The sequence below is a fragment of the Balaenoptera musculus genome, chromosome 19 (assembly GCF_009873245.2).
Source record: "Balaenoptera musculus isolate JJ_BM4_2016_0621 chromosome 19, mBalMus1.pri.v3, whole genome shotgun sequence".
NCBI lineage: Eukaryota > Metazoa > Chordata > Mammalia > Artiodactyla > Balaenopteridae > Balaenoptera > Balaenoptera musculus.
This window is the reverse complement of record NC_045803.1, coordinates 49,966,638-49,990,597: the sequence shown is the minus strand read 5'-3', so window position 1 is coordinate 49,990,597 and position 23,960 is coordinate 49,966,638. Positions and strand designations below refer to the sequence as shown.

General features: G+C 45.4%; 1 protein-coding gene across 5 annotated transcripts; it reads right to left on the bottom strand.

Annotated features, from left to right (window-relative positions):
- Positions 1-9,595: 9,595 nt before the first annotated feature.
- SYCE1L (synaptonemal complex central element protein 1 like) lies at positions 9,596-23,875 on the bottom strand. 5 transcript variants are annotated; one of them, XM_036833817.1, is made up of 10 exons: positions 22,132-22,949; positions 21,420-21,940; positions 21,238-21,285; positions 20,913-20,967; positions 19,628-19,711; positions 19,317-19,380; positions 18,405-18,474; positions 18,217-18,304; positions 17,947-18,025; positions 9,596-9,663 (listed from the first exon to the last, which is right to left on the bottom strand). In XM_036833817.1, exons 2-10 carry the CDS (start codon positions 21,829-21,831, stop codon positions 9,658-9,660), a joined length of 906 nt encoding a protein of 301 aa, XP_036689712.1. In that variant the 5' UTR covers positions 21,832-21,940; positions 22,132-22,949; the 3' UTR covers positions 9,596-9,657. The 5 variants fall into 5 exon arrangements, with proteins under 5 accessions (XP_036689712.1, XP_036689709.1, XP_036689710.1 ...); XM_036833814.1 differs by lacking the exon at positions 9,596-9,663 and adding an exon at positions 22,963-23,875 and having other exon boundaries at positions 16,625-18,025; positions 21,866-21,940; positions 22,132-22,191; XM_036833815.1 differs by lacking the exon at positions 9,596-9,663 and adding an exon at positions 16,625-17,760.
- Positions 23,876-23,960: the final 85 nt, after the last annotated feature.

Below are 23,960 nucleotides of genomic sequence, written 5' to 3'. Positions count from 1 at the left end.
ACTATAGTAATTGGAATATATTTGATTATTCACGATTAAGTTTAATTTCTCATTTTTATCTTCTTTTGTGAATCATTTCTTCATTTTCCTTTCCCCTTTCCTTTTTTTCAATCTTGTTATTTTCTGTCATCTGTGTTTTGTTATTTCTTTGCTTCCCCTATGAGTTTCTATTTTCACTGTCTATTTTATATTTTAAAAATACCAAATTTAAAGTTCCCTCACAAAATTCTTTCAAGAATTACACTATATGAAACAAATAGTATTACTAGTTTCTGTGTTGCCAGGTTTCCACAATAACACCCAGTAAAACAGAGAGAAACCAGCATCTGAAGACAGAGACAAGCCTGCAAACAGCCTCAATACTTTTAAATGTGTCCATGTTCTCGTGTTTCCTGTCAATAACTGGAATTTCTCTCTTTCCCACAATTTCCAGCAATGAAATTTGCCCAGGTAGATGGGAAGATGTTCTCACCCCGGACTCTCAACTTTCTATATTTTGTGCTCCTGTGCTGGCACCGTCAGGAATGGGTGGCTTCTCCTGGATTGATGATAAGCAATGATTGTTTCGTCCATCAAGAAATGACACAAAACACTAGAATTACTCTACATGTGGAAGATCAATGTCTTCTCACTGTGTTTTATTGGTATCAATTAAATTGATATAAAAATATATCCCTGCAGCCTCTTGTGTGCATTTCATACTCAAACATTCATAATTGCTCCCCCAGTGTAATAGCCTAGATGTTAATTTTAGATAGCTGAAATGGCAAGTCATAGATTTTTAAATCATTGAGTCATTTTTAATTAATGTCTATTTGTTTTCATTTTGAAGCTCAGCTGAAATAATCAGTAAGGACGTTGAAAGTACAGGCCACAGCAATAGTTCTATGAATTTGTATTGGCTGTAAATTATTTGTGGAATCTTTATAATTTTTTAATGTAAAATATTCTGTTAAATTGGCCTCTGCTTAAATTGGTCTGTTAAATGAGTCATCCCACAGATGACTAAAGTTACATCTCCCCTTTGAGTTGTCTGTGAAGAAGAAGCTACTACACTTGGAAATATCATTTTTTCTGTTTTCCTTGCTTCAGATAAAACTTTTTCCCAGCTTTGTTTCTATCATGGCCATCCTGATGTCTTGCTGGTGTTTTGTAGGGTTGCTATCACCAGAGAGATTGTTGATTTTCTTTCTTCAAAAGTATCTGTCCATGTTTTTGCTGTTCTTTCTTGACTATTTTTAGTGTATACTAAAATTCTCTACTGATTCAAAAGTTAAAATTGCATAATTTGATTTAATTCCTCATTTTTGAGATTTGGGATGTAACAAACTCTGGATAGTATTAAAACAGCATAATATTATGACTTAGGTTAGAATTGTTGAACCTGAAAGTCAACAATTGTTGACTTTGTACATATGTACATATGTTTTAGGATCTCTGAGGAGGATGGATGGTAATACTTCACTATTCCTAAATAAGCTTTTGAATATTGACTTACAATCACCAAGAGTTTTGAAGAGAAACTTGCTGATACTTATCTCTTTAAAATATTTCTAATAAAAATCATTTACCATCTGCTTAATAGTCTTTAACAATGCCTACAGCAGCCATATGGATTTGAAGACATGCTTAAATTTGTAAAAAATCTAGTTCTAAAATTGCAAACCAATTTGAAGGTGGAAGGAATTGAGCCAGTGATAGGAAACAAGACAAAAATCAAGGAACCAACTAACTTTTATAATTAGTATTTCTTTCAAAGCTCTTAACCACACTTTTTGATAGATAAATCGTATTATTTATACATTATACGTGAAGATATAAGCAGGTCTTTACAGGAAACCGCCCTGAGCAGGAAGCCCCTTTTCTTGTCACTTCAGCAAAGCCATATTGTACCTCACTTTTAAGCCTGGCACCCCCATGCTCTCTTATCTCTGACCCAAACACACCTTTCATATCTTTTAATCACACAGTACCTTGCCTAACTTGTCGGTTCTTTCCAAAGATCAAAGAAGTAGAAATGAAGAATAAGTAATTAACAGATGACCAGATCTCTTCCTTAGCTTCCCCTTCTTCAGTAATCTGCTGAACAAACTGTGTGAACACGATCACATCTAGAGGAAGATCACAAGAAGTTGAGGAGCCCGCACACAGTGGGGGATGGCGACGACTCTGACCTCCTACCTCAAGGATTAACTGAGATTACTTCTGTGTCCCTTTCAAAATTTTCATGGCTGAGCAGAATCTTCGGAGGTGGTTTGGGGTGGGGGGAAGCTGAGTCCACCATCTCCCCAGATTGTTGGCATTCTGCTTAAAGGCGCCTTTCCTTTCTACCATGTGAGAGTACTGATTTTGTAAGCGGCGAGCGGTGGGACCCCACATTTGATAACAAAGAAATCTAGACATAGAATTTTGTAAGACTGGTTTATAATAGTCATATTTCCAGTTAGGCAAAGAGCCAGAATTTGAACTAAAAACCTTCCTGAGCCTCGCTTGGCTCTTTTTCTAAGATTTTTTCCCCATCTGTAGTGGGTTCACGACTGTGCTCCCAAAATCCAGAACATCTGAGTGTTACTTTATTTGGAAATAGGGTCATTGCAGATTTGATTAGTTAAGGGCTAAAGTAAGATCATGCTGAATTTGAGTGGGTTCTAAATCCAATGAGAGTGTCCTTAGAAGAAGAGAAAAGGACGCACAGAGGCACAGGGAAGAGGACGATGGAGATGGAGGTGGAGATTGTAGTGATGTGTCCACAAGCCAAGACACTCCAAGGATTTGTTACAACCTCCAGAAGCGAGGAGAGAAGCACGAGACAGTTTCCCTCAGGGCCTCCTGCAGACACTAACCCTGCTAACCCCTTTATTTCAGACCTCCAGCCTCCAGAACTATGAATGAAGACATTTCTGTTGCTTTCAGACACCCAGCTTGTGTTATTTTGTCACATCAGCCCTAGGAAGCTAGTATACCATCACTTACAGGAAAAAAATTTTATTTCCTAATACAATCCACTTTCTTCACAAAGCCAAATGCCCTTTCATTCCAGTGTCTCTGGAAAAATGTCATGTAGACTTTTCTAGAGTGAATCTGAAAGTTGTGAGGAATCAGAATCATTTATAGTGCTTAGATTAGCTGTAAATGGAATAGTAGTAGTGTAGTGATGAATTTCCATTTGAAATTAGCTAATGCTATGGTTGGTTTTATTTGAAGTATAGAGGCTCCTTCTAAAATTCTCTCCAGACCTCAGTTTATCTTCTTATATTTTTATTCAAAATAATTTAATTACACTCACTGAGGGTGAAAAATCATGTTTATATCCATTTAGTTGATTACCTGTTGGATGGAACAATTGAAAAATCATTCACTGCCTTTTTAACAAACCCAACCCCAGAAGTGATTTATATTGTTTCACTTATTTCTGACTCTCTGAACCTGACACAACAAAACCATGAACAGAAACTTTTCTAGGGCCAAGAAAGAGAAAAATCACATTACATTATTTGGAGTGTTTAAATACTGTGAATGCAGTGAGACTTGCCAAAGGACCACAGCATTCCATCTCTTAAATGTTTTCTTTTTCAGATTGAGCCTGTCCCTCTTTCCGGAAATCATGCAGCCATTATACTCTAGAGGATGGAATGTATTCCCTGCAATCTTCTCATCTTTTTACCTCACCTCTCCAGTCTCACTCATCTTTTCCTTTTTGTTTAAAATCCTACCAAGATTACTTTTTCCTGAAACTCATTTTCGGCAAAAATCTAGGACTTAACTCTACAGCTAAATAACAATTAAGACTAGATTATAGCCCAAGCTTAATATTTAGAATCAGGTCATTATTAATAGCACTTAAATGCAATACCATTTCTTTCATGACTACTTTATTGTGCTTGGAATTGAGAGAATGAATATACAAATGGACAACGGCCAGAACACATATGAAAGTAGAACTGACCCAAATCTGCGGCAACTACAGTCTTCAAGACACCAACCCATGATACCTAAAATCTATAGCAACCCATCCAGGAAGCCAAACAGCAACTCCTTTAGCAACTGTCCCAAAACGACCAGGACTTGATTAACAACTGACAGGTTCCCTAACTCTTGCACTTACTTCCAACTTAGGACTAACAGGAGACAGCTTTTACCAAGCAACGGGAGAACACGCCCCCTAACCAACCACATGGATGCCCTTCTTGCAGTTCCCCCAATCACAGCTTCCCCACCCAACAGCCTCCAATCAGGGCACATCTGACGCCTTTTTTTTTTTTTTTTTTTTTTCTTGGCACTATAAAGCCTTCTTCTCCCCTGCCTGCCTTTGAGTCTCTGTCAAAAGCAAGTGATGGTGGCAGACACCCTTTCTATAGTAAATTCTGCATAAACAGCTTCTGCTTATTCTCATTTGGGTGGTCTTCACTGATTCCCACAGAGGAGCGAGAATGTTCCTGCTTGACTGGCACTTGATAAGGAGATTTCAGTGTGACTATTTCATAAGCAGAAACACAGATTCGACTATTGTTATTTTCAGTGGCTGATTCTTCTCTGTAACTTGAGCTTATGCAATAATTTGTCCTGTTTTCCAACACATACTTTGTACTCATGATCCAACTTTATAAATATGTATGCAGAGGCAACTTGATTCCCCTGATGTGTTATTTAACACACGTGATTCATTTTGTTAGGTAATCTCTCATAACGGTTGCTTGTATTTTTATTTCTGCTCTTCCATGTGGGTTCCAACTTATCAATGTCAGCATGTTATAAATTGAACTGAAATCACCTAAGGATTGACTTTTTATTTTTAGCTTGTGCCATGTTCACAAGGAAAACTGGGAGATTTGCCAATGATCCTCTGTTGTCTTTGTTCAGATGCCTTATAATACACAAATCAAGGCTCAAATATTAAAAAAAAAAAATTTTTTTTAAGAGTGCTAATGTTTTAAGGGGAGATGTAATTCCCAGGGGAAAGAGAGAGAGAGAGAGAGAGAGAGAGAGAGAGAGAGAGAGAGAGAGAGAGAGAGAGAGGGAGGAAAGAGGAGAGAGGCAGGGAATATCTGGAAGCAGAGATGAAGTCGTGCATTACTCAGGTGGTCACTGCTTCACAAAGAGAAACAGCTGGTGGGCCAGCCACACAGGACATCTCTGGACTGTGTATAGCATCAGAGGACAAAGAGAGGGCACGTATCTCCAGCTCCCTGTCATCTGCTGTCTCTCACTGGTCAAAGTCTGGCCCACTAGGCGTTAACTCCTCATTGCCAGCTTGCATCACCCAAGCGTTTCAGACATTAACAGGTGAAGCCACCCAGCACATTCTGGACCACAGCACTTCATTCTTGCCCAGAAGCTGTGGGAGGAATCAGAGCCTCAAGGGGTCCATCAGGTCAGGGCTGCCTGGAGCTTGTGTGTCTCCATCCAGTGGTGACACAAGAGTCCTTCCAGATGCCAGCACTCACCCCGGGGGGAGGACGAGAGAGCCTGTGCTATTAGATGATGGGGCAGTGGCCACGGTTTGGAGGTGGCAGCAAAGGCTGGGACTCACTCCATAAACAAGTAGCCAAAAGCCCAAGACCCAATGAAGCCAAGAGAAATGTGACCCACACAGGTTTAACCTGGGAAGACTCTGACAAATGAAGTGTCAACACAGTAAATCTCTGAAGTAAATAAATTCTCCTAAAAGGGGAAATAGAAAGCTGTGGATGCCAGAATGTATGTTACTGGAATATACAGCCACCTGCCCTTCCAACAGAGTGAGCAGAATACAATCATACTAATGGATTCCCATTTAATAATGGGAATCCTGAAACCACTTGTCTTCAGCTAGTGTGAGTTTAGAGAAGCAACAGTGAAAATAATCTACCCTGAGATTAAGGATTAATTTAGGCTGACCAAGACAAAATATAAAAAGGACATAGACATTTTTAATGTCGGAAAATAGTTATTTTGAGGGAAAAGATCACTATTGCCTTTGATGTATAAACATAGTCCTACACCCATAACAAGTATAGAGCATTCATTCAAGGAAAAGCCATGCTAAATGAGACATCACAACGTTTTCAACTGTTTAATTGCATAAGAAAATACTAATATTAATATTTTAACATGTATTTGTTTCACAAGAACTTAGCTATGAATGAATCAGGTCCTGGGGCACACGTGGTCTTGTAAGACTATCGTCATCAAAAGTGGTCCTTTTTAAGCATGTTAATAAGAGGACATTAAAGCTAATACACGTGGGATATGCAAATATTTGGATACTAGATTCCTTTTCCCTCGATTTCTCTAATCCCTGTAACATGCAGCACAGGAACGAGTTCCTTGTTTGTGTTCAATAAAGCTTCAGACATGAGAGGGCACCGCTGCCACCTCTGTCCTCCTCCCTGACTGCTCAGGCTGGGGGTCCTGCTCCCACCCCTTCACGGGGCGCCTTCTCCAAACTACCACTTACTTACTAGTAAAAGATTTCCGGAGACAAGACCACTAGTCAGTCAAGAGCAGCCTTATGTCTGTTAAATCCCCAGCTGGGGGCCTGTATGGACTAATGACTGATTTCATTTGCAACACGATGTCATGGAAACCACAGTGGACTTGGAGTTAAAAGATGTGGTTTAAATGCTGAGTAAGACACTTTCAGCCCTCTGATGTCGGGAACGTAGTTTTACCTAAGCGTTAGTTTCCTCACTCAAACAAGGGAATTCTAACATCTAGTTAGAATATACAGCCGATGGTTGTAACAAACCCAAAACAGGAGAAGCTTAAACAAGGTAGAAGTGATTTCCCCTGTGCCTCATAGTAGGCTCCTGAGACACCCACGCCTGACATGGCAGCTCCACGGGGCTAGGAACTCGCGCTGCTTTCTTATTCTCCCATCACTGATGATGTAGCTGTGTCTGCAGGGTGAAAGGAGGCCCATAATCACACCGGCTGGGGTCACATCCCAGCTGACAAGGGGGAAACGGGTGAAACACAGACCTCTCTCTCCTAAGGGCACAAGCAGTGCTGCGCTGGGGATGGTCAGAACCAGCCTATGAGAGCCAGCTGTCTACTTTTCAGGAACCACAGGAGCTGGTTGTTAAACACAGCCTTTGTTAAAAATTATAGAAATTCACAAATTATGTTAAAAAAAACAAGGGCAGCAGATGCTCAGATCTCAACCCTTCCTAATTACAGCACGACATTTCACTGTTACCCCTGTATTGTGGTTATTTACTCGTAGTGTCTCTATGGGGGCACACTGCATCACCATGTGCCCCTGCAGGCCTGCAGACAGTAAAGAGCCTTCATGTTGCAGCTTGAAATCCATCATGTCAGTGTGTTTACACTACAGAAATTGGCAAAGACTGCAATTCAGGCCTTAATTTATTGTTCTGTTGATTATCTAAGACCAGGAGCTAGCAAACCACCCAGAATCTGTTTTGGTTTAGTCCTTAAACTGAGTGATTTTTTTTTTTTTTTTTTAACTTTGTAAAGTATAGGAGGAAGGAGGAAAAAGAGGGAGGGAGAAAGAGCGAAAGCATGAAAGCAAGAAAGCAAGGAATAAAACATTTGATGGAGGCAGGCTGTACGTGGCTGCAAAGCCTTAAATATTTACCAGCAGGGCTTTTGCAAGAAATGTTCCTGAACCTGATGGAGAAAATATTAAAAATGCAAATGAAACTGAGAAGCCTCCTTGCTGGCTGTCGCCCTCAGGGGATGGAAGCAGCCTCATTCCTTGTCATGTGGCCCCTCGAGATTCTAAGACAGTGAGAAAGATTCTCTCTTGTGTTGAATCCCTCTCAGGCTTTGACTCTTTAACCAGGAAGCACCCAGTGCCTTCCAGGTGCTCACCTGAATAGCTCAGGGGATAAGCACGCTCCCTGGAAGTCAGCCACACTCTCACCACCACGGGAAGGCCCCGCCCCGGATCTGTCTCTATAGTTACAGGTCCCGCCCCCAATCAAGAGGATGGATTCCACATGGCCTTGGATCACTGGCTCATACTGGAAATCCTCCTACTGCAGGGGGAACCTCATCGTTGGTGCCACCTCTACCTCTTTTATTTACATTATTATTTTGAGAATTTAATGAGATCATGGATACATAAAAGCACTTTATTAAAATAGAAAGTCTGTAGTGTTAAAAAGTGCTCTGTAAAAACTTACAAGTGCTATGAAGTCTAAAGTTCTTCTTCCTGACCTCTACTCTTCCTCAAATTCATGTATCTGAATGTTTGATAACAGAGCTCCTTTCCAATTCCTAGTTCAGAACCCAGGATGCAGGTACATCTCTGACCCTGCTCTGGTTTTGTAACTTCTTCCAAGTCCCCCTGAAGAGCTTACTGAACATGAGGAATACAAGACCCCTTCATGGTCTATCTAGCAAGTTCACTGTTTACTGAATAAATCCTTCTTTTGGTAATGAGAACTCAAGATTTTCCGTCCTTCCTTCCCTGTCCCTCCCCTTCCCCCTCTTCTTCCTCTTTTTTTTTTCCCTTTTATTTATTTCACTAACACATTAGGAAAGTGTATAAAAAAACCTTCTACAGTTTAGCAATAAGAAGTTAGCTCACACCTCTAGTCAGCTCCCAGACACTGCTGTTGGCCAGAGGCCAAAAGATAATAATTACAGTTTTTAAGTTCATCTTTATAACATACATCTGCTGCCCACCATAGTCCTAAATTTTCTAAGGAAATGAGGAGGCAAATGTAACAGATTTTCACTCCCAGTGGAGCCCAGCTTTTCAGTGAGATGCTTTTATGCACCCAGGCACATGAGGATCTTTGAGGCTTCTTTCAACAGGAGTTACAACATTTGATTTGAGCTTCTTTTTAACTGAGAGCAGTACTTTCAATATTGATGGTTAACAAGAACTTACTGCAGGTGCAGAAATAAAGCAAAAACCAACCAGCTGTATTTCTCACAAGGTCTGCAGAAACACTGGGAACCCATGCGCACACGGATGACAAGTAAACAAAAGTTGCATCTGCCATTTCAAGTGCCCACGATGTCACCTCCACCCCATCTTTTTAACAAAGATAAAGATAATGCCCCCAGCCGTTGTTAAAAACAAGACAGTGGGCCCAAAATGGAGTCACTCAGGCTAAGCCCCGCATCACCAAACCGAGACAGTTTCAGCTCTCCCAGAAATGGAATCTTAAATAAATCCACCAGAAAGCCCCTGACTGGCGCTAGTCAGGTAATCTGCCTGATGGGCCCCTGCCATCCCCTGAAGGAAAGTAACTTTGCAATAACCAACCGGCTTTTTTGACTAATAAAACTTCCTTGTTCCCACTCCCTTCTGCCTATAAAATTCTTTCATTTTGTACAGCTTCTTGGAGCTTCTTTCCATCTGCTACACTGGATGCTGCCTGATTCCAATCAACTTTTGCTCTTAAAATTTTTAATATGCCTCGGTTTATCTTTTAAATAAATAGGCGTCAGAGAGGGAACCTAAGGAGACCCCGTCCCCCGACAGCCCCCAGGAGCACTGAGCAACCAGGGAAGGTACCTGCTGAGTCCCTGAAGCTGGCTCTTTTCTCGCTGCCTCTGGAGGTGCTGGGCAAGTCCTCTCGGTCCCGGATCCTGGACCCGCAGCTCTTGCCTCATGAGCTTTCCGACCATCTGAGCATTTCTTTTTCTGGCCTGGGTCTGGAAACCTGCTGGAGGCTGACTGGTCTGACATAGAAACGCTCATGCCTGGGGTGGGAGTGGATCTGACTTGAGCTGGAGCGGAGCCAGCGTGAGGCCTCAGGTGAATAAAATTGTGTTTTAAGGCTGAACTAGCAGGTTAAACTTATCAAAGATAATCTTGAATTAGAGAGGCCATAGTGGAGAGCTTTTAACTTCGGTAAGCTTATCCATTTACAAGATGCCCTAGAAAAAGAGGGGTCTCAGCCAAGGACTCACTATAAAGGGGAGAAGAAAAATTACTCTTCCTCCTCTCTAGAGCCCGCAGATGGCATCCTGGGAAAGCTAGCGGAAGCTGGCAAAGAGTGAGACTTTTTACCAGTCACTTCTCCCAGGTCTCTATCTGTGGTGCCTGGTTGAGAGAGGAAGGTACAATTTTACATTGTCCTTTTCTTTGCAAATTCAGACTCTTATTCATTTGGTTCTGGGGATCCACCGTGGTTTTTTATTTTTGTTTTTGTTTTTTTTCTTTTTTGGCCATGCCGCGAAGCTTGTGGGATCTTAGTTCCCCGACCAGGGACTGAACCCGGGCCCAGCAATGGAAGCGCTGAGTCCTAACCACTGGACTACCAGGGAATTCCCTGTTTTTTCTTAATTGAAGTTTAACTGGCATACATTGTATTAGTTTCAGGTGTAGGACATAATGAGCCCACATTTGTATACACTGTGAAATGATCACCACAGTCTAGTTACCATCTGTCACAATACAAAGTTACAAATTTTTTTTCTTGTGATGAGAACTTTTAAGATTTTCCTTCTTAGCAACTTTCAAATTTGCAATACAGTATTACTAACTATAGTCACCATGCTGATGACTAGATATTTAGTTACATCCCCATGACTTATTTAATTTTAAAACTGGAAATTTGTACCTCTTTATCCCCTTCACTGGTTTTGCCCACCCCCTTCCAATCCCCGTCCTCTTTGGCTATCATAATCTATTCTCTGTATATATGATTTCTTATTTGTTTGTTTTGTTTTTCAAATTCCACATAAAAGTGAAATTCTACAGTATTTTTCTTTCTTTGTCTGATTTATTTCACTTAGTAAAATGTCATCAAGATCCATCCATATTGTCACAAATGGCAAGAGTTCATTCTTTTTTATGGCTGAGTAATACTCCATTGTGTGTGTGTGTATGTGTGTGTGTGTGTCTGTGTGTATCTCACATTTTCTTTTCCATACATCTATTGATGGACGCTTAGGTTGTCTCCACAACTTGGCTATTGTGAATAATACTGCAATGAACATAGGGGGGCATATATCCTTTCAAATCAGTGTTTCATTTACTTCAGATAAATATCCAGAAGTGGAATTACTGGATCATATGGTATTTCTATTTTTAATTTCTTTAGGAACCTCCATACTGTTTCCATAGTGGCTGCACAAATTTACATTCCCACCTAGGCTCCCTTTTCTCCACATTCTCACCAACACTTATTATTTCTTTTCCTTTTATGATAACCATTCTGACAGGTGTGAGGTCATATCTCGTGGTTTTGATTTATGTCTCCCTGATGATTAGTGATGCTGAGCATCATTTCATGTGCCTGTTGACCATCTGAATGTCTTCTTTGAAAAAATGTCTATTCAGATCCTCTGCCCATTTTTTAATTGGATTGTTTGTTATTGAGTTTTATGAGCTCTTTATCTATTTTGGATATTCACCCCTTACCAGATATATGATTTACAAATATCTTCTCCCATTCAGTAGGTTGCCTTTTTATGTTGTTGATGGTTTCCTTCACTGTGCAGAATCTCTTTGGCTTGATGTAGTTGCATTCATTTATGTTTGCTTTTGTTGCCACTGCCTGTGGAGTCAGATCCAAAAAAATATCACAAAGAGCAATGTCAAGAGGCTTACTGCCTATGTTTTCTTCTAGGAGTTTTATGGTTTCTGGTATTACATTCATGTCTTTAATCCTTTTTTTTTTTGGCTGCGTTGGGTCTCTGTTGCTGTGTGTGGGCTTTCTCTAGTTGCAGTGAGCGGGGGCTTCTCTTCATTGCAGTGCACGGACTTCTCATTGTGGTGGCTTCTCTTGTTGCAGAGCTCGGGCTCTAGGTGCAGGCTCAGTAGTTGTGGCACACGGGCTTAGTTGCTACACGGCATGTGGGATCTTCCTGGACCAGGGCTCGAACCCTGTCCCCTGTGTTGGCAGGTGGATTCTTAACCACTGTGCCACCAGGGAAGCCCTTTAATCCATTTTGAGTTAATTTTTGTGTATGGTGTAAGAGAGTGGTCCAGTTTCTCTCTTTTGTATGTGTCTGTCCAGTTTTCCCAACACAATTTACTAAAGAGACTGTCTCTTCCCCATTGTTTTGATATATTCTTGCCTCCTTTGTCATAAATTAATTGACCATATATGCTTGGGTCTACTTCTGGGCTGTTTATTTTATTCCATTGATCTATGTGTCTGTTTTTATGCCAGTCCCATGATGACTGCAGCTTTGTAATATAGTTTGAAATCAGGAAGCATGATGCCTCCGGCATTGTTCTTCTTTCTCAGTATTGCTTTGGCCATTCAAGATATTTTGAGGTTCCATACAAATTTTAGGATTATTTGTTCTATTTCTGTGAAAATGCCACTGAGATTTTGATGGGGATTGCACTGAATCTGTAAATTGCTTTAGGTAATATGGACATTTTTACAATATTAATTTTTCCAATCTATTTATGTCTTCTTCAGTTTTTTTCATCAATGTCTTACAGTTTTCAGTGTACAGATCTTTCATCACCTTGGTTAAATTTATTCCTATGTATTTTATTCTTTTTGATGCAATTGTAAATGAGATTTTCTTGATTTCTCTTTCTGATAGTTTGTTGTTAGTGTATAAGAACACAACGGGGTTTTTTAAAATTTATTTATTTTATTTATTTTTTATTTTTGGCTGCATTGGGTCTTCGTTGCTGTTCACAGGCTTTCTCTAGTTGCAGTGAGTGGGGGCTACTCTTCGTTGCAGTGTGCAGGCTTCTCATTGCGGTGGCTTCTTTTGTTGTGGAGCACAGGCTCTAGGCACATGGGTTTCAGTAGCTGTGGCACGTGGGCTCAGTAGTTGTGGCTTGCAGGCTCTAGAGCACAGGCTCAGTAGTTGTGGTGCACGGGCTTAGTTGCTCCACGGTCCAGGATCTTCCTGGACCAGGGCTCACACTCATGTCCCTTGCATTGGCAGGCGGATTCTTAACCACTGCACCACCAGGGAAGTCCCCACAACAGGTTTTTGTATATTGATTTTTTTAACACCTCAACTTCACTAAATATGTTTATTAGTTCTAACAGTTTTCTGGTGGAGTCTTTAGGGTTTTCCATATACAAAATCATGTTGTTCACAGTGACAGTTTTACCTCTTCCTTTCCAATTTCAATGCTTTTTCTTTCTTTTTTCTGACTAATTGCTCTAGCTAAGATTTCCAATACTGTGTTGAATAAAAGTGTCTAGAGTAGGCATCCTTGTCTTGTTCCTGATCTTAAGGGAAAAGCTTTCAGCCTTTGTTCACCATTGAATATAATTTTAGCTGTTGGCTTGTCATATATGGCCTTTATTATATTGAGGTACATTCCATCTATACCCACTCTGTTGAGAGGTTTTTTTTTTTTATCATAAATGGATGTTGAATTTTGTCAAATGCTTTTTCTGCATCTGTTGATACGATCATATGATTTTTATCGTTCATTTTGTTAATACCCATTGGTTGTTGAATCTTTCACTCCCAGAACAGCTTTTGCTTTTTTGTTTGTCTCATTTTGTGTCCTGAGAACTTAGCTTTGGAACCATCAGGTTGGGTGTCCCAAAATGTGGCCAGAAAGAAATGCAGGTTGCACTCCATTGGCAACTAGAGTTCTACTGATTGTTGCCAGCTTTCAAGGCAACTGTCCACATCTTTCTCTCTCGGCTGTCTTTTGGGAATGGTTTGGGTCTTGGGAGGGTAGTATCTTTTGCACCCTCCTTGGGAGTATCTCTTGCATCTGAAGGGGAGCGGGCTTTGCCACCCCAAAATATGCCACTTACACATGAGGATTATTTTTTGAGCTAAAGGCAACCAAGAACCCAGCAGATTCAGGAAAAGCTCTTTACTTTCCCTTCAGCTGCCTAATTTACATTGGAAAGAAGGGCTATACCAGGAAGAAAACTATTATCAGAGATATCATTTTGAAACAGGAGGGAAGGCGGCAGGGCACAACCTTTAAAAGAATGACATAGCTGTTGAGGATATGACATAAACTGTTTAGAACCAACTAGGCCCAAGATGGTGGAAGATTTGATGTCCAGTGGACCTTGAGCCTCATTATAAGCTCACTGTAATACATTAGCATATGCTAAATGACACACCCACAGGTGCCATGACCATTCCGAGGCCGACCATAAAAGGCCAAAAAGTGGTTGGTGGCCCAATTCCTGGAAATCCCCGCTCTTTCCCCAAAATCATTGGAATAAACCTTCCACTTGTTAGCCATGAAATTACCCAGACCACAAAAACTAACCACCCCATATTTCGGGGCCACTCTCGCCTTTTGAGACGGACTGCTTTCTGTCTATGGAATGTGTATCTCTCTAAACAAATCCACTTCTTACCTATCACTTTGCCTCTCACTGAATTCTTTCTACGATAAGACATAAAGAACTTGAGCTTCATTAAGTCCTGAGACCAGGTGTGCGACTTCAATTAAAAGACAGTGGGTTCGAGTCTCAGTCCATGGGTTCAAGACCCACCCTGAGTTCTGGTCTGGTCTGAGTCACATCTGAGGTGTGTGGTTTCAATTTCACCTAAGAAACTTATGTGCCTAACCAGGCAATCTTTGTTTTCTGAACATCTCCTCTGCCTTACTGTGAATGACCTTCCTTCCCTTGGTATCATCAGACCCCCTAACCCTTTTCTTAGCTCAGGTATTATATGGGATGTTGTTACTTGGCTGTCTTTTGAGCCTTCATATTTTTACAGGGCTCCATAAATGTTTGTTTCTCCTGTTAATCTCTCGTATCAATTTAATTATTAGACCAGCCAAAGAACTTAGAAGGGAAGAAGGCGGAAAATTTTCCACCCCTACACATCCAAGCGGTTGTTCAATACTGCCAGGAATATTTACTGTTTTTCTCGGCTGAAGCCTGACAAGATATCTGAGAGGATTCTTTTTAAAAGTAGCTCTCTGGTCAGAAGTTGGCCAAGTTGGAAACTGATATTCAGAACCTGATAAGAACTTTTTTTTTTAGGCTTTCTCCTTTAACCTAAAATAAAACTATGTACCCACAGGGGGGAAAAACATTCTGAAGCCTTTGTGGAAGGATTTACTAAAACATTCCAAAGACACATAGCTCTAAATCTAGAACATAGGAATCTTTTGATTTCCATCTTAGTGGAAAATCTTCTCCCTGATATAGAGAAGCAAACTGAGGATAATGTAGTTGGGTGAGTGGGTCAACCTCCATATTATTCAGGTGGGCCCCAATCTTTTGAGGAATTAAAAAATGTACTTGTCTTACAAATCTGGTCTTTACAAATCAGACATGTGGCTCTAGAAACAATTCAAAGCGCACCTATTCTTTTTACCAAGCCCCAAACATTCCCTATTCATCTCAAAAGGCTTGCAGATATTTGTAAAACCTCTGAATTAAGGAAACAAGAGCCCTTGGTGGTGGAACTGGCATTCTTTCCCAGTGCCTTTTGAGATGTGAGTATTCTACAAGCGGGGTCGGGTCAGTCTCCACTTCCAGAGAGTTCAGTCTGGGAGAGGCAGTCCCATGCACCAACCATCTCCTGTGTATCACACTGTATTCACATGAGGAGGAGGGGGTTCAGGTTCCCTCAGAGGAGGTTTGGAAGGAGTGAGGAGTTGGCTGAGTTTATAATAAGTTCTGTGCAGTTGGTGGCACCATTTTGCAAATTTGGTAACTGAGTTTTGGAGACATTAAACAATTTGCCTGAGGTTACTCAGTGAGCAGGGAAGCCAGGATTCGAATCTTAGGAGGAAAGTGATGTCAATGGAATATCCAGGCTGTCCCCATTTGTGTGACATAGAGAAGAGAACATTTAAGTTCCCTAAAGATCCCTGGACGGTGGTCTAAGGCATGCAGGCAGTGTCAGTGGGGCAGGGGATCAGGACCCAGGCCTGGGGTCAGCTGGACCTGGTGTGAGCCATGGTACAGGGATTAAAGCCTTCTGGGCCTTGTCTGTGGACTTGGGATAATAATAGCAACAACGGTGAGATCCAACATTTATCGTGGACTTACTGTATACTTTCACTGCCTCAATTTTCCTCATCTCTAGATTGGGAATAACAAGAACAGTAATGAGAATAATAAACGATAGGTAGCATTTATTGAATATTTTTTGCATGAAACTCTCTGTTCTAAGAGAAATATATACCCTGGTGTTTCTCATCTGTAGCCTGGGAATAATAATAATAGTAATAATAATAATAAATGATATGAACGATTTATTAAATACCTAATGCATTATAGGCCTCCATTCTAAGTGATTCATGCATCTGAGTTTCCTTCACAGATGGACTGGGAATAATAAATCATCATAGTAATTAGTGATAGCTAACATTTTACTGAGTGTTTACTATATGCCAGGTTCTGTTCTGAGAAGAACAGAGTAGACAGACAAGGGCCATCTTGCCTGGGTCCCCAGGAAGTCTCTCAGATTGTTAAGGGAATCACTGACTGAAACCACCTGCCCCGGCCAGGCCCAAGAGTACCCACATGCAGGAGTTATCTTACAACAGGAGGTCCTGGTAAGGAATGCAGAACTAACAAGCTACCGCCAACCAGAAGAATTCGGGAAAGGTCAAAAGGAGACCAGGAAGGACCCTGAGTCAGAATGATTGGCCAGAGACAACCCGGAAACTAACCCCATCACCATAAAACCTGAGACTGTGAGCCATGTGGCAGAGCAGTTCCCCTGGGTTCCCTTACCCTGCTGCTCTGCACCCAGGCGCCCCTTCCCAATAAAGTCTCTTGCTTTGTCAGCACGTGTGTCTCCTCGGACAATTCATTTCCGAGTGTTGGACAAGAGCCCACTCTCGGGTCCTGGAAGGGGTCCCCCTTCCAGGACCAACATTCTATCCCGTGCCTCGTCACCCCACTCTGCTCCACCCCACTGGCCTCCTCCAGATGCTCCTCACACTCGACAAACGCAGTCCCCTCCACAGCCCTTGCAGGCGCCATCCCCTCTGCCCAGTGCACCTTCGCCCAGACACCTACAGGGCTCACTCCCTCGCCTGCCCCCTCACCTCCCTGCTCAGGCACCACTACTTCAATGAGATCCTCGCTGACCCTGCTACTTAAAATCCGGGGGGCCTACAATAGTGCCTGGTACACAAGCAGACATTCAGCAAATGCTTGTTTAACCCACACATGCTTAGCGGGTGGCAAGGTGCCCTTTGGAACTGGGTCCCCCAGGCCAGCCTCCTGAGCAGCTGACATCCTTAACAGCCCTGCAGTCCGAGGAGACTGGGGTAAGGGCACCCCAGATGACGACACAGCAGGGCAAAGGCCCTGAGATGACACGGTGCTTGGAGAAGGGTGGAAAATCAGCTGTGTGGCTTGAAGCAAACGTGTGAGGGTGTGAGAGGCGAGGCCAGGTAGGCGAGCAGGTCCGAGAGAGTCTGCGGGTAATGCAGGGACTCTGGGAGGCTGGAATTTTACTCTGAACCACAGGAGACCGACAGGACCTGCAGCGGGTTTCTAACACGTCCCTTCGAGCCCTTACTGTTAAAACAGACGGTTCAGGAACCCGAGATGAGGCCGTGGAGATGGAGCGGCCTTGACACCCACCCAGTCACTGAGCTGTCGGGAGCGTTTACTGAGCTCCTGCGGCCTGAGCCGGCCAGGGGACTGGTGGGCGGAGTGCGGCGAGGCCCCGCCCAGACTTCCTGAACCACTCCCCCTTCTCCCGGAGAGAGGAAGGGCACGACCCCCAGCCCCAATGGCTCCTGTGGCACAGACTCAGCCGGGGAGTTGGAGGATGGTCCGCAAACGTCGCCTTTATTTCCGGGTGGGCCTTGAAAGAAGGTGGGGCCGGGTGGGTCCTACTGGCCTAGGGGGGCGTCAGGGCCAGCTCCGCCGGCGGCGCCAGGTCGCCCTCGCTGGGGAGCTGGGGGCCGGCCTGCGGGGGCTGGGAGTCAGCCTTTGGGGCCCTGGCGCCCGCCCACGCTGGCCCGCGCCGCCCTTTCCTTGTCCCCGCCCCCCCCCGAGGACGCCCTGCACCCGCACCCCCCCCTCTCAGAGGGGCTCCGGGGACATCCCGCCCGCTCTGTCTCGGCCCGTCTGGCCTCCATCCCGGGCTCTCTACCTCTCCGGCCCGGTCCTCTGGGGTGGTCTGGTTCTGGGCGGGGACCTGCCCCCCGAGTTTCTCCAGCTCCGCCTTCAGCCTGCGGAGAAGGGGCAGAGGAGGGGAGGAAGAGAGGGGGAGTGTGGAGGGGGCACAGGGAGGAAGCCACTGAGACACTGAGCCCCGGCGGGAGGAGAGCCCAGCCCGCGGAGGCCCCGCCCTTCTGGGAGGGGCAGAAGGGGAGGTGTTGGCGGGGCGGACCTCGGCCCTTCCCCTCCTCTCCCCTCTTACCCGTCTTTCTCTGCCGGGGCGCTCTGGACCTCGGGCGGCGAGCACAGCCGCCGCTCCACCGTCTCCAGCTTGGCCCGCGCCTGCCTCTCTGCGGGTGGGCGGGGCGTCATGGGCGGGGCGTCATGGGCGGGGCCGGGAGCTCCCGCCGGCCGCCCCGGCTCCGACCCCACCCCGCGCGGGAGTCCCACCTTCGGTGAGCAGCTGCTCCTTGCTGCTCTGCAGGGCACGGATCTCCCAGGCCAGTCGCTGCTTCAGCATCTGTGAAGAGAGAGAGGAGCCCTGTCCGTCCAGCTGTCCTCCTGGCTCCTCCTCCTTCGCGCCTCTCGGAAAGTCCTTACTTGAATTAGGGCGTTCATTCATTCAGCTATCCATTAATTCAGTGTGCAGCTTCTGCTGTGGCCGGGCGCTGGCAGAGATGCTCTCCCCCTCAATCACTCCCCATGTCCCCGTGTACCTTAAACCTCATCTCTTCCCACTCTCTCATCCCCCAGCCCCACTGTTTGCTCTTCCTCAAAGACCCCAGGCACAGTTCAGCCTCCCAGGGACATTTGCACTCAGATACCCGCATGGCTTCCTCACTTACTTCCCTCGTGTCTGTGTTCAGATGACACCTGCTCAGAGAGGACTTCCCCACTGGCGTTACATGATCTATCTACTTATTTTCTTGTTTAGAGTCTGGGTATGCATCTCCTTGCTCCTAACCAACTTGGGGGCAGCAAAGACTTGGCCCCTGTGGAATGCTGCTGGACACATCCAGAGACACTGGTTGAGCGAACCAATGGCCTGACCGTGTCTGGTTCAGAGTTCCCATTTGCCACTGCAAGGTAAGCACTCTAGGCAAGCAGGAGGGAAGCAAGATCAGCAATGGCTCCTGCAACACTCTGGGCAATGGATGCTGGGTGTGGCAGTGGGGGATGGTGAGAGGTGGTTGGGTTCAAGGTAGAAGCTGAAGGACTGAGTTGAGGAGGTGAGAGGAAGAAAGGAGTCAAGGACTACCCCTCGGCATTGGGCCTGAGCAGTAGGTGGGCCCTGGGCTGATGAGCAGAGACACTGAAGCCAGGGGAGGAGTGGCTTTGGTTGAGGCAATGATAATGGCTCACGTGGAATTCCCAGGGGTCCTTGTGCTGGCCTGTCAAATCCTCCAGCCGTTCTTCCACGTGCAACCTAGGGGCCGACATCCAGGAATGAGAAAACACATGCTAGGACTGACACGCAGCCTGGCCCAGTCCGGGGGTTTCTCATTCATAGGCCTTCAGATCTTTGCCTGGTGCTCCCTTGCTAGGAGCCCCTTTATGGGCTTTTTCCTCCAAGCCTTGCTTCGAACAGCACCGCTTCCAACAAACTCTCCCTCATGCAAGCCCCACTCCCATGCCCCACACCGCACCACCCCAGGCCCTAGACCCAGGGTTACCCCGGCTTCCTCTGTCCTTGACTCTCTGTGATCGGAGAGTTATGGAGAGAAATGTGCTCCATGTGCTCCGCCAACATGTACTTCCTGGGGAAGGAAAGAGAACGCTCAGTTATATTCTCTGAATGAGCCACCACTCCTTCCAGCAGGAGAGGGGCTGGGAGTCTCCATCCTCCTTTCCTCTGAGCAAATGTGAACCTTTATGGGCCTCTCTCGACACTGTCACCCTGTCCATTCTGTCCCCCATCAAACCATGCCTTCCCAAGAAACCTCTGTGAAGGGTGCAGTAGTTTACTTTCATAAATTATAAAGTCCTAGATTGAGGCCTGGATCTGCTATTCCGCTGTGACCTTGGACAAGTTAGTTAACCTCTCTGGGTCTCAGTTCCCTCATATGTAAGATGGTGGTACTGTCATCGCGAGGAGTAGTTGATAAACGAACATAAGCTGCTCACCAGACAGTGGGAGGTGTGGTGTGGTTAAACACATATACACTTTAACTATCTATCATCAAGTTTTCCCACATTTTTAAAACCATGATGTGCCGGCATTTGAGACTTCTGGTCACAAGAATGTAAAGGTTCAAAGGATGGAGAGATAGATGGATAGATGGCTGGATGGACCATGAACTGGACGGGTGAGTGGCAGGCTGGAGAGATGATGTCTGGTTAGAGAAATGATGAGTGCAGGGATGATGGATGGATGGAGAAATAAAGGAAAGATTGTCAGAAGGATGGATAGCTGTCTGGATGGATGGTTGGGTAAAGAAATGAACGGTCAAATGGATGACTGGAAAGGTGGAGAGAAGATGAATGAATGATTGGATGGATGAAAGATGATTAGATGGAAGGCTGGAGAGATAATGGCTGTCTGTCTGGATGAAGAGTTGGATAGTTGGATAGAGGTATGGATGGATGAGTGGGACAGTGGGTGGATGGGTGGGTAGATGGACGGCTGGGTAAATGGGTGGCTGGGGTCATAAATGAGTAGACAGATAAACAAATGAATGGATGGCAGAAGAGCTGGCTAACCAATAGGGGAAGACTTAGAATAATACCAATGGATGAAATTTATTTGATAAAGAAACTAGCAATGAATGATTAAATGAGTTCATTTTAACACCACCACTTAATATTAATGATGAGCAGGGGTGTCTCTTGTCTAGCTACTCGATTTTATAGAAAGGGAAAATGAGGGGTGTGTGTCCAAGATTTATTTTCCCTAGCTCTTGCCCACTCCTCCTTCAGGCTGGGGAATAAGGCGGGGAAGAGCTGGGCAGGACCTCTTACCTCTGAGCCTCACTTCCCTTCCTTTGGCAGTGCAGCTGGAGGGTCCTCAGTGCCTCTGTGGGGAGAGGAACCAAGGGGCTTTGTGAGAGCTCTTGAGAAGTCAGGGTTGGGTAGAAGCAAGGGGCCTCACATCATGCTGGGCATTGGAGGGCACTGAGGGACTTCAGTGCTTACTCCGAGTCAGATGGCCGCCAAGGGAGAGATCTGAGCAGAGAGGGAAGCACCCTGACTCAGGTGTCGGGGGGATTCCTCTGGCTGTCTGAGAACTTCAGGCATTTGTGGGGTGATGGGGTAGAATAATGAGGACGAAGCAGTTGGTAAATACCTTGCTTTTTGCTCAAAACCTCTTCCAGGTGCACTTTCTCTCCATTCACTGGAAAACACAATGACACTTTGAGTCTCCAGGGGACTCACCCTGTGCCCTGACTGCAACTTCATGCAAAGGGAAGGCCCAAGGTCACACAGAAGATGTGATGCAGCCTCAGGGGAGGAGAGGCACCTCCTCACCAACCGTGCACCCGTCTCCCGCTGGGGACCATCCTGATGCAGCTTCTCCCGCTCGGGGCGCACATTCCCTGTAACTGCCGAAGGGGTGAAGGACTGCAGGGTTCCCTTGTGTAGGATGCCTATGGTTTATACTGAGGGTAGAGATGATGAGAAATACAAAAGTACACCATGTCAAGTAGAAATAAAGGCTGTGAAGAAATAAATCAAGCCGGGGAGTGAGAGAAGGTGGTATTCTATTTTTAGAGGGGGCCGTCAAGGTGGACCTGTTGGGGTGAAGTTTCAGCTGAGAGCTGAAAGGCAACTCGAGATAGCACGAGGCAATGCGGATTATGTAGGACGAGCGCCTCGCAGGTGGAGGGAACAGGCCTTGCAAAGACCCTGAGGTGCGCACGGGAACGTCAGCACTGGTCATGAGATCTCTGGGTCCCTCTTCTGGTCCCACTTACAGGAGTCCAGGTCCCTACGCAGGGCCTCCCAGAGAGCTTGGGCTTCTCCCAGTTCCTCGCCGGATTTCTTCTTTGCTGGGTCAAAAAAGGGAAGAAGACACGGTGTGAGTGCAGCCTCTAGCCTTGCTACTCTCTCACAGACCATGACACTGCACACTCATCTTCAGACAACCTGGAGGGGCCTGGATCTCACAGATGAGGAAGTGGAGGCTTTCAAAGCCCAGGTCCCTCTCGGGCAGCTGGCCGTCTTGCGTCCCGGAGCTTACCTTGCTGAAGCTCATTAATCCGGTTAATCAGGTCCTCGACCTGTGGCTCCAGGCTTCCCTCTGCAGAAGGAAAGAAAGATTGAGCCGGAGAGGGCAGATGCCTGTCTGTCTAAGGCAGAAGGAGGGGCGCGGGCGTCGCCACTGTGTCTCTGCTGCTATGGGTCAGCGCTCACCGAGTGTGCGCCGTGTCCCAGGCTCTGTAAGAAACCCTTGCAGGGCTTGCATTCTGGGTGGGAGAGATGGACACTAAACAAAGATTCATGATGTCAGTGCTGGTGGCAGGAAACGCCAGGAAGGGAAATAAAGTGAAGCAAGGGGCTGAAGAATGAAAGGGTAGAAGGTGCCTCTTGAGATGTGGAGAGGCCCCCAGTGACGTGAAGGAAGACAGCCCTGCAGTTCTGTGGGGTGGGGAGTGTGGAGTGGGGGACATGCCAGACAGAAGGACAATGAGTGCGAAGCCCCCGCAGTGGGGCTGAGTGAGGCGCATGCCCAAAATATATGGCCAAGCGGTCTGCTGTGGCTCGTGTGGCCCTAGTGAGCTAGTGGAGAGCAGCTGGAGGCCAAGTGGGCAAGTGGGAGTGGCAGATCGCCCAGGGCCTCCTGGGACGTGGTAGAGGCTTCTACATTGAAATCTGAATGTGGTGGGAGACAAGGGAGACCCCCCCGCCCCCCCATGAAAAGCCTGGCGGGGTGGGTTTTCGCTTCTGTCCACCTGGACTCTGGTGCTGGCCTCATAGGAGATATGGGGAAAATGCCACTTTTCATTTTGACAGCTATCAAGTTCTCCATTGACAGGGAGGTCAACTGTCTCTTTAGGGGGTCACTGCTTACTTCCCACAGTCCGAATTTCAGTGCTCCGTATGGGGAAGCTCTCCTCGTCCCTCTCTGGTTTCAAGGTTGGAAGCACAGAGTTGAGATAAAAATCTGCCCAACCCTTGCTGGGTCTCACTACCAGCCTATGAGACACTCTGAAGTTAAGCTCAAGTTCTGGATTTTCAGAGGCCACCAACTTCATGTCCTGTGACTTCCAGGTGACTGCGTGCTCTCCGAGGTGCTGATTATGATACAAATCCCTGGGGTCTTTGTTTTACTGGAGACGGGCAGAGTCACTGCATTTTCAGTCACGCAACCCCTCTACCTAAGTTTAGCCTAGGCAGCAGCTCCAATGTACTTTTGCATGTGGCCACGGAGTCAGGGGAAGGGGAGGTTCCCCTTTATCTGGAACAGACCAGTGGATTGTAGTATTTTAAGCTGCTGATGGACTGGGGGGGATCCAACCTCAAACACGGCCAGAACTCTGCCCCAGCCCTGTTGTGGGTACTGGATGCTGGCCGGCTCCCAGTCTCCCATCAACAAGCAAAGCAAGGTGCAAAGCTGTTTGCATTGCCATTTGTATGTAAAAAAGGAGGGCAAAGAATACACACCCAAGAATGTATTTTTTTAAATGTCTAGAAAAATACCTAAGAATTTAAAAATAGTTGCTGCTGGCCTATGGGTCAGGGAAATGGATGGCTGGTGTGTGTGTGAGTGTGTGTGTGTGTGTGTGTGTGTGTGTGTGTGTGTGTCTGTGTGTGTGTGCATGCATGCAAATGAGTGTTGGAGGGTAGGGTTTTCCATCCCTTTATACTTCTTGAATTTTTAAGTTGTGTTTTTGGTTTAAAGAATTAAATTGTATAAGAGGGAGGAAGTGCAATGGGATAATTTCCCAAGGTTGTGAGTTGACGGGGTGGGTTTGAACCACATCTTCCTGACTCAAAACCTCAGGCTAAGCCTCAGACACGAGGAGACACATGACCTTTCTGCAGCTTCTTCACCATTTCCAGCAACTC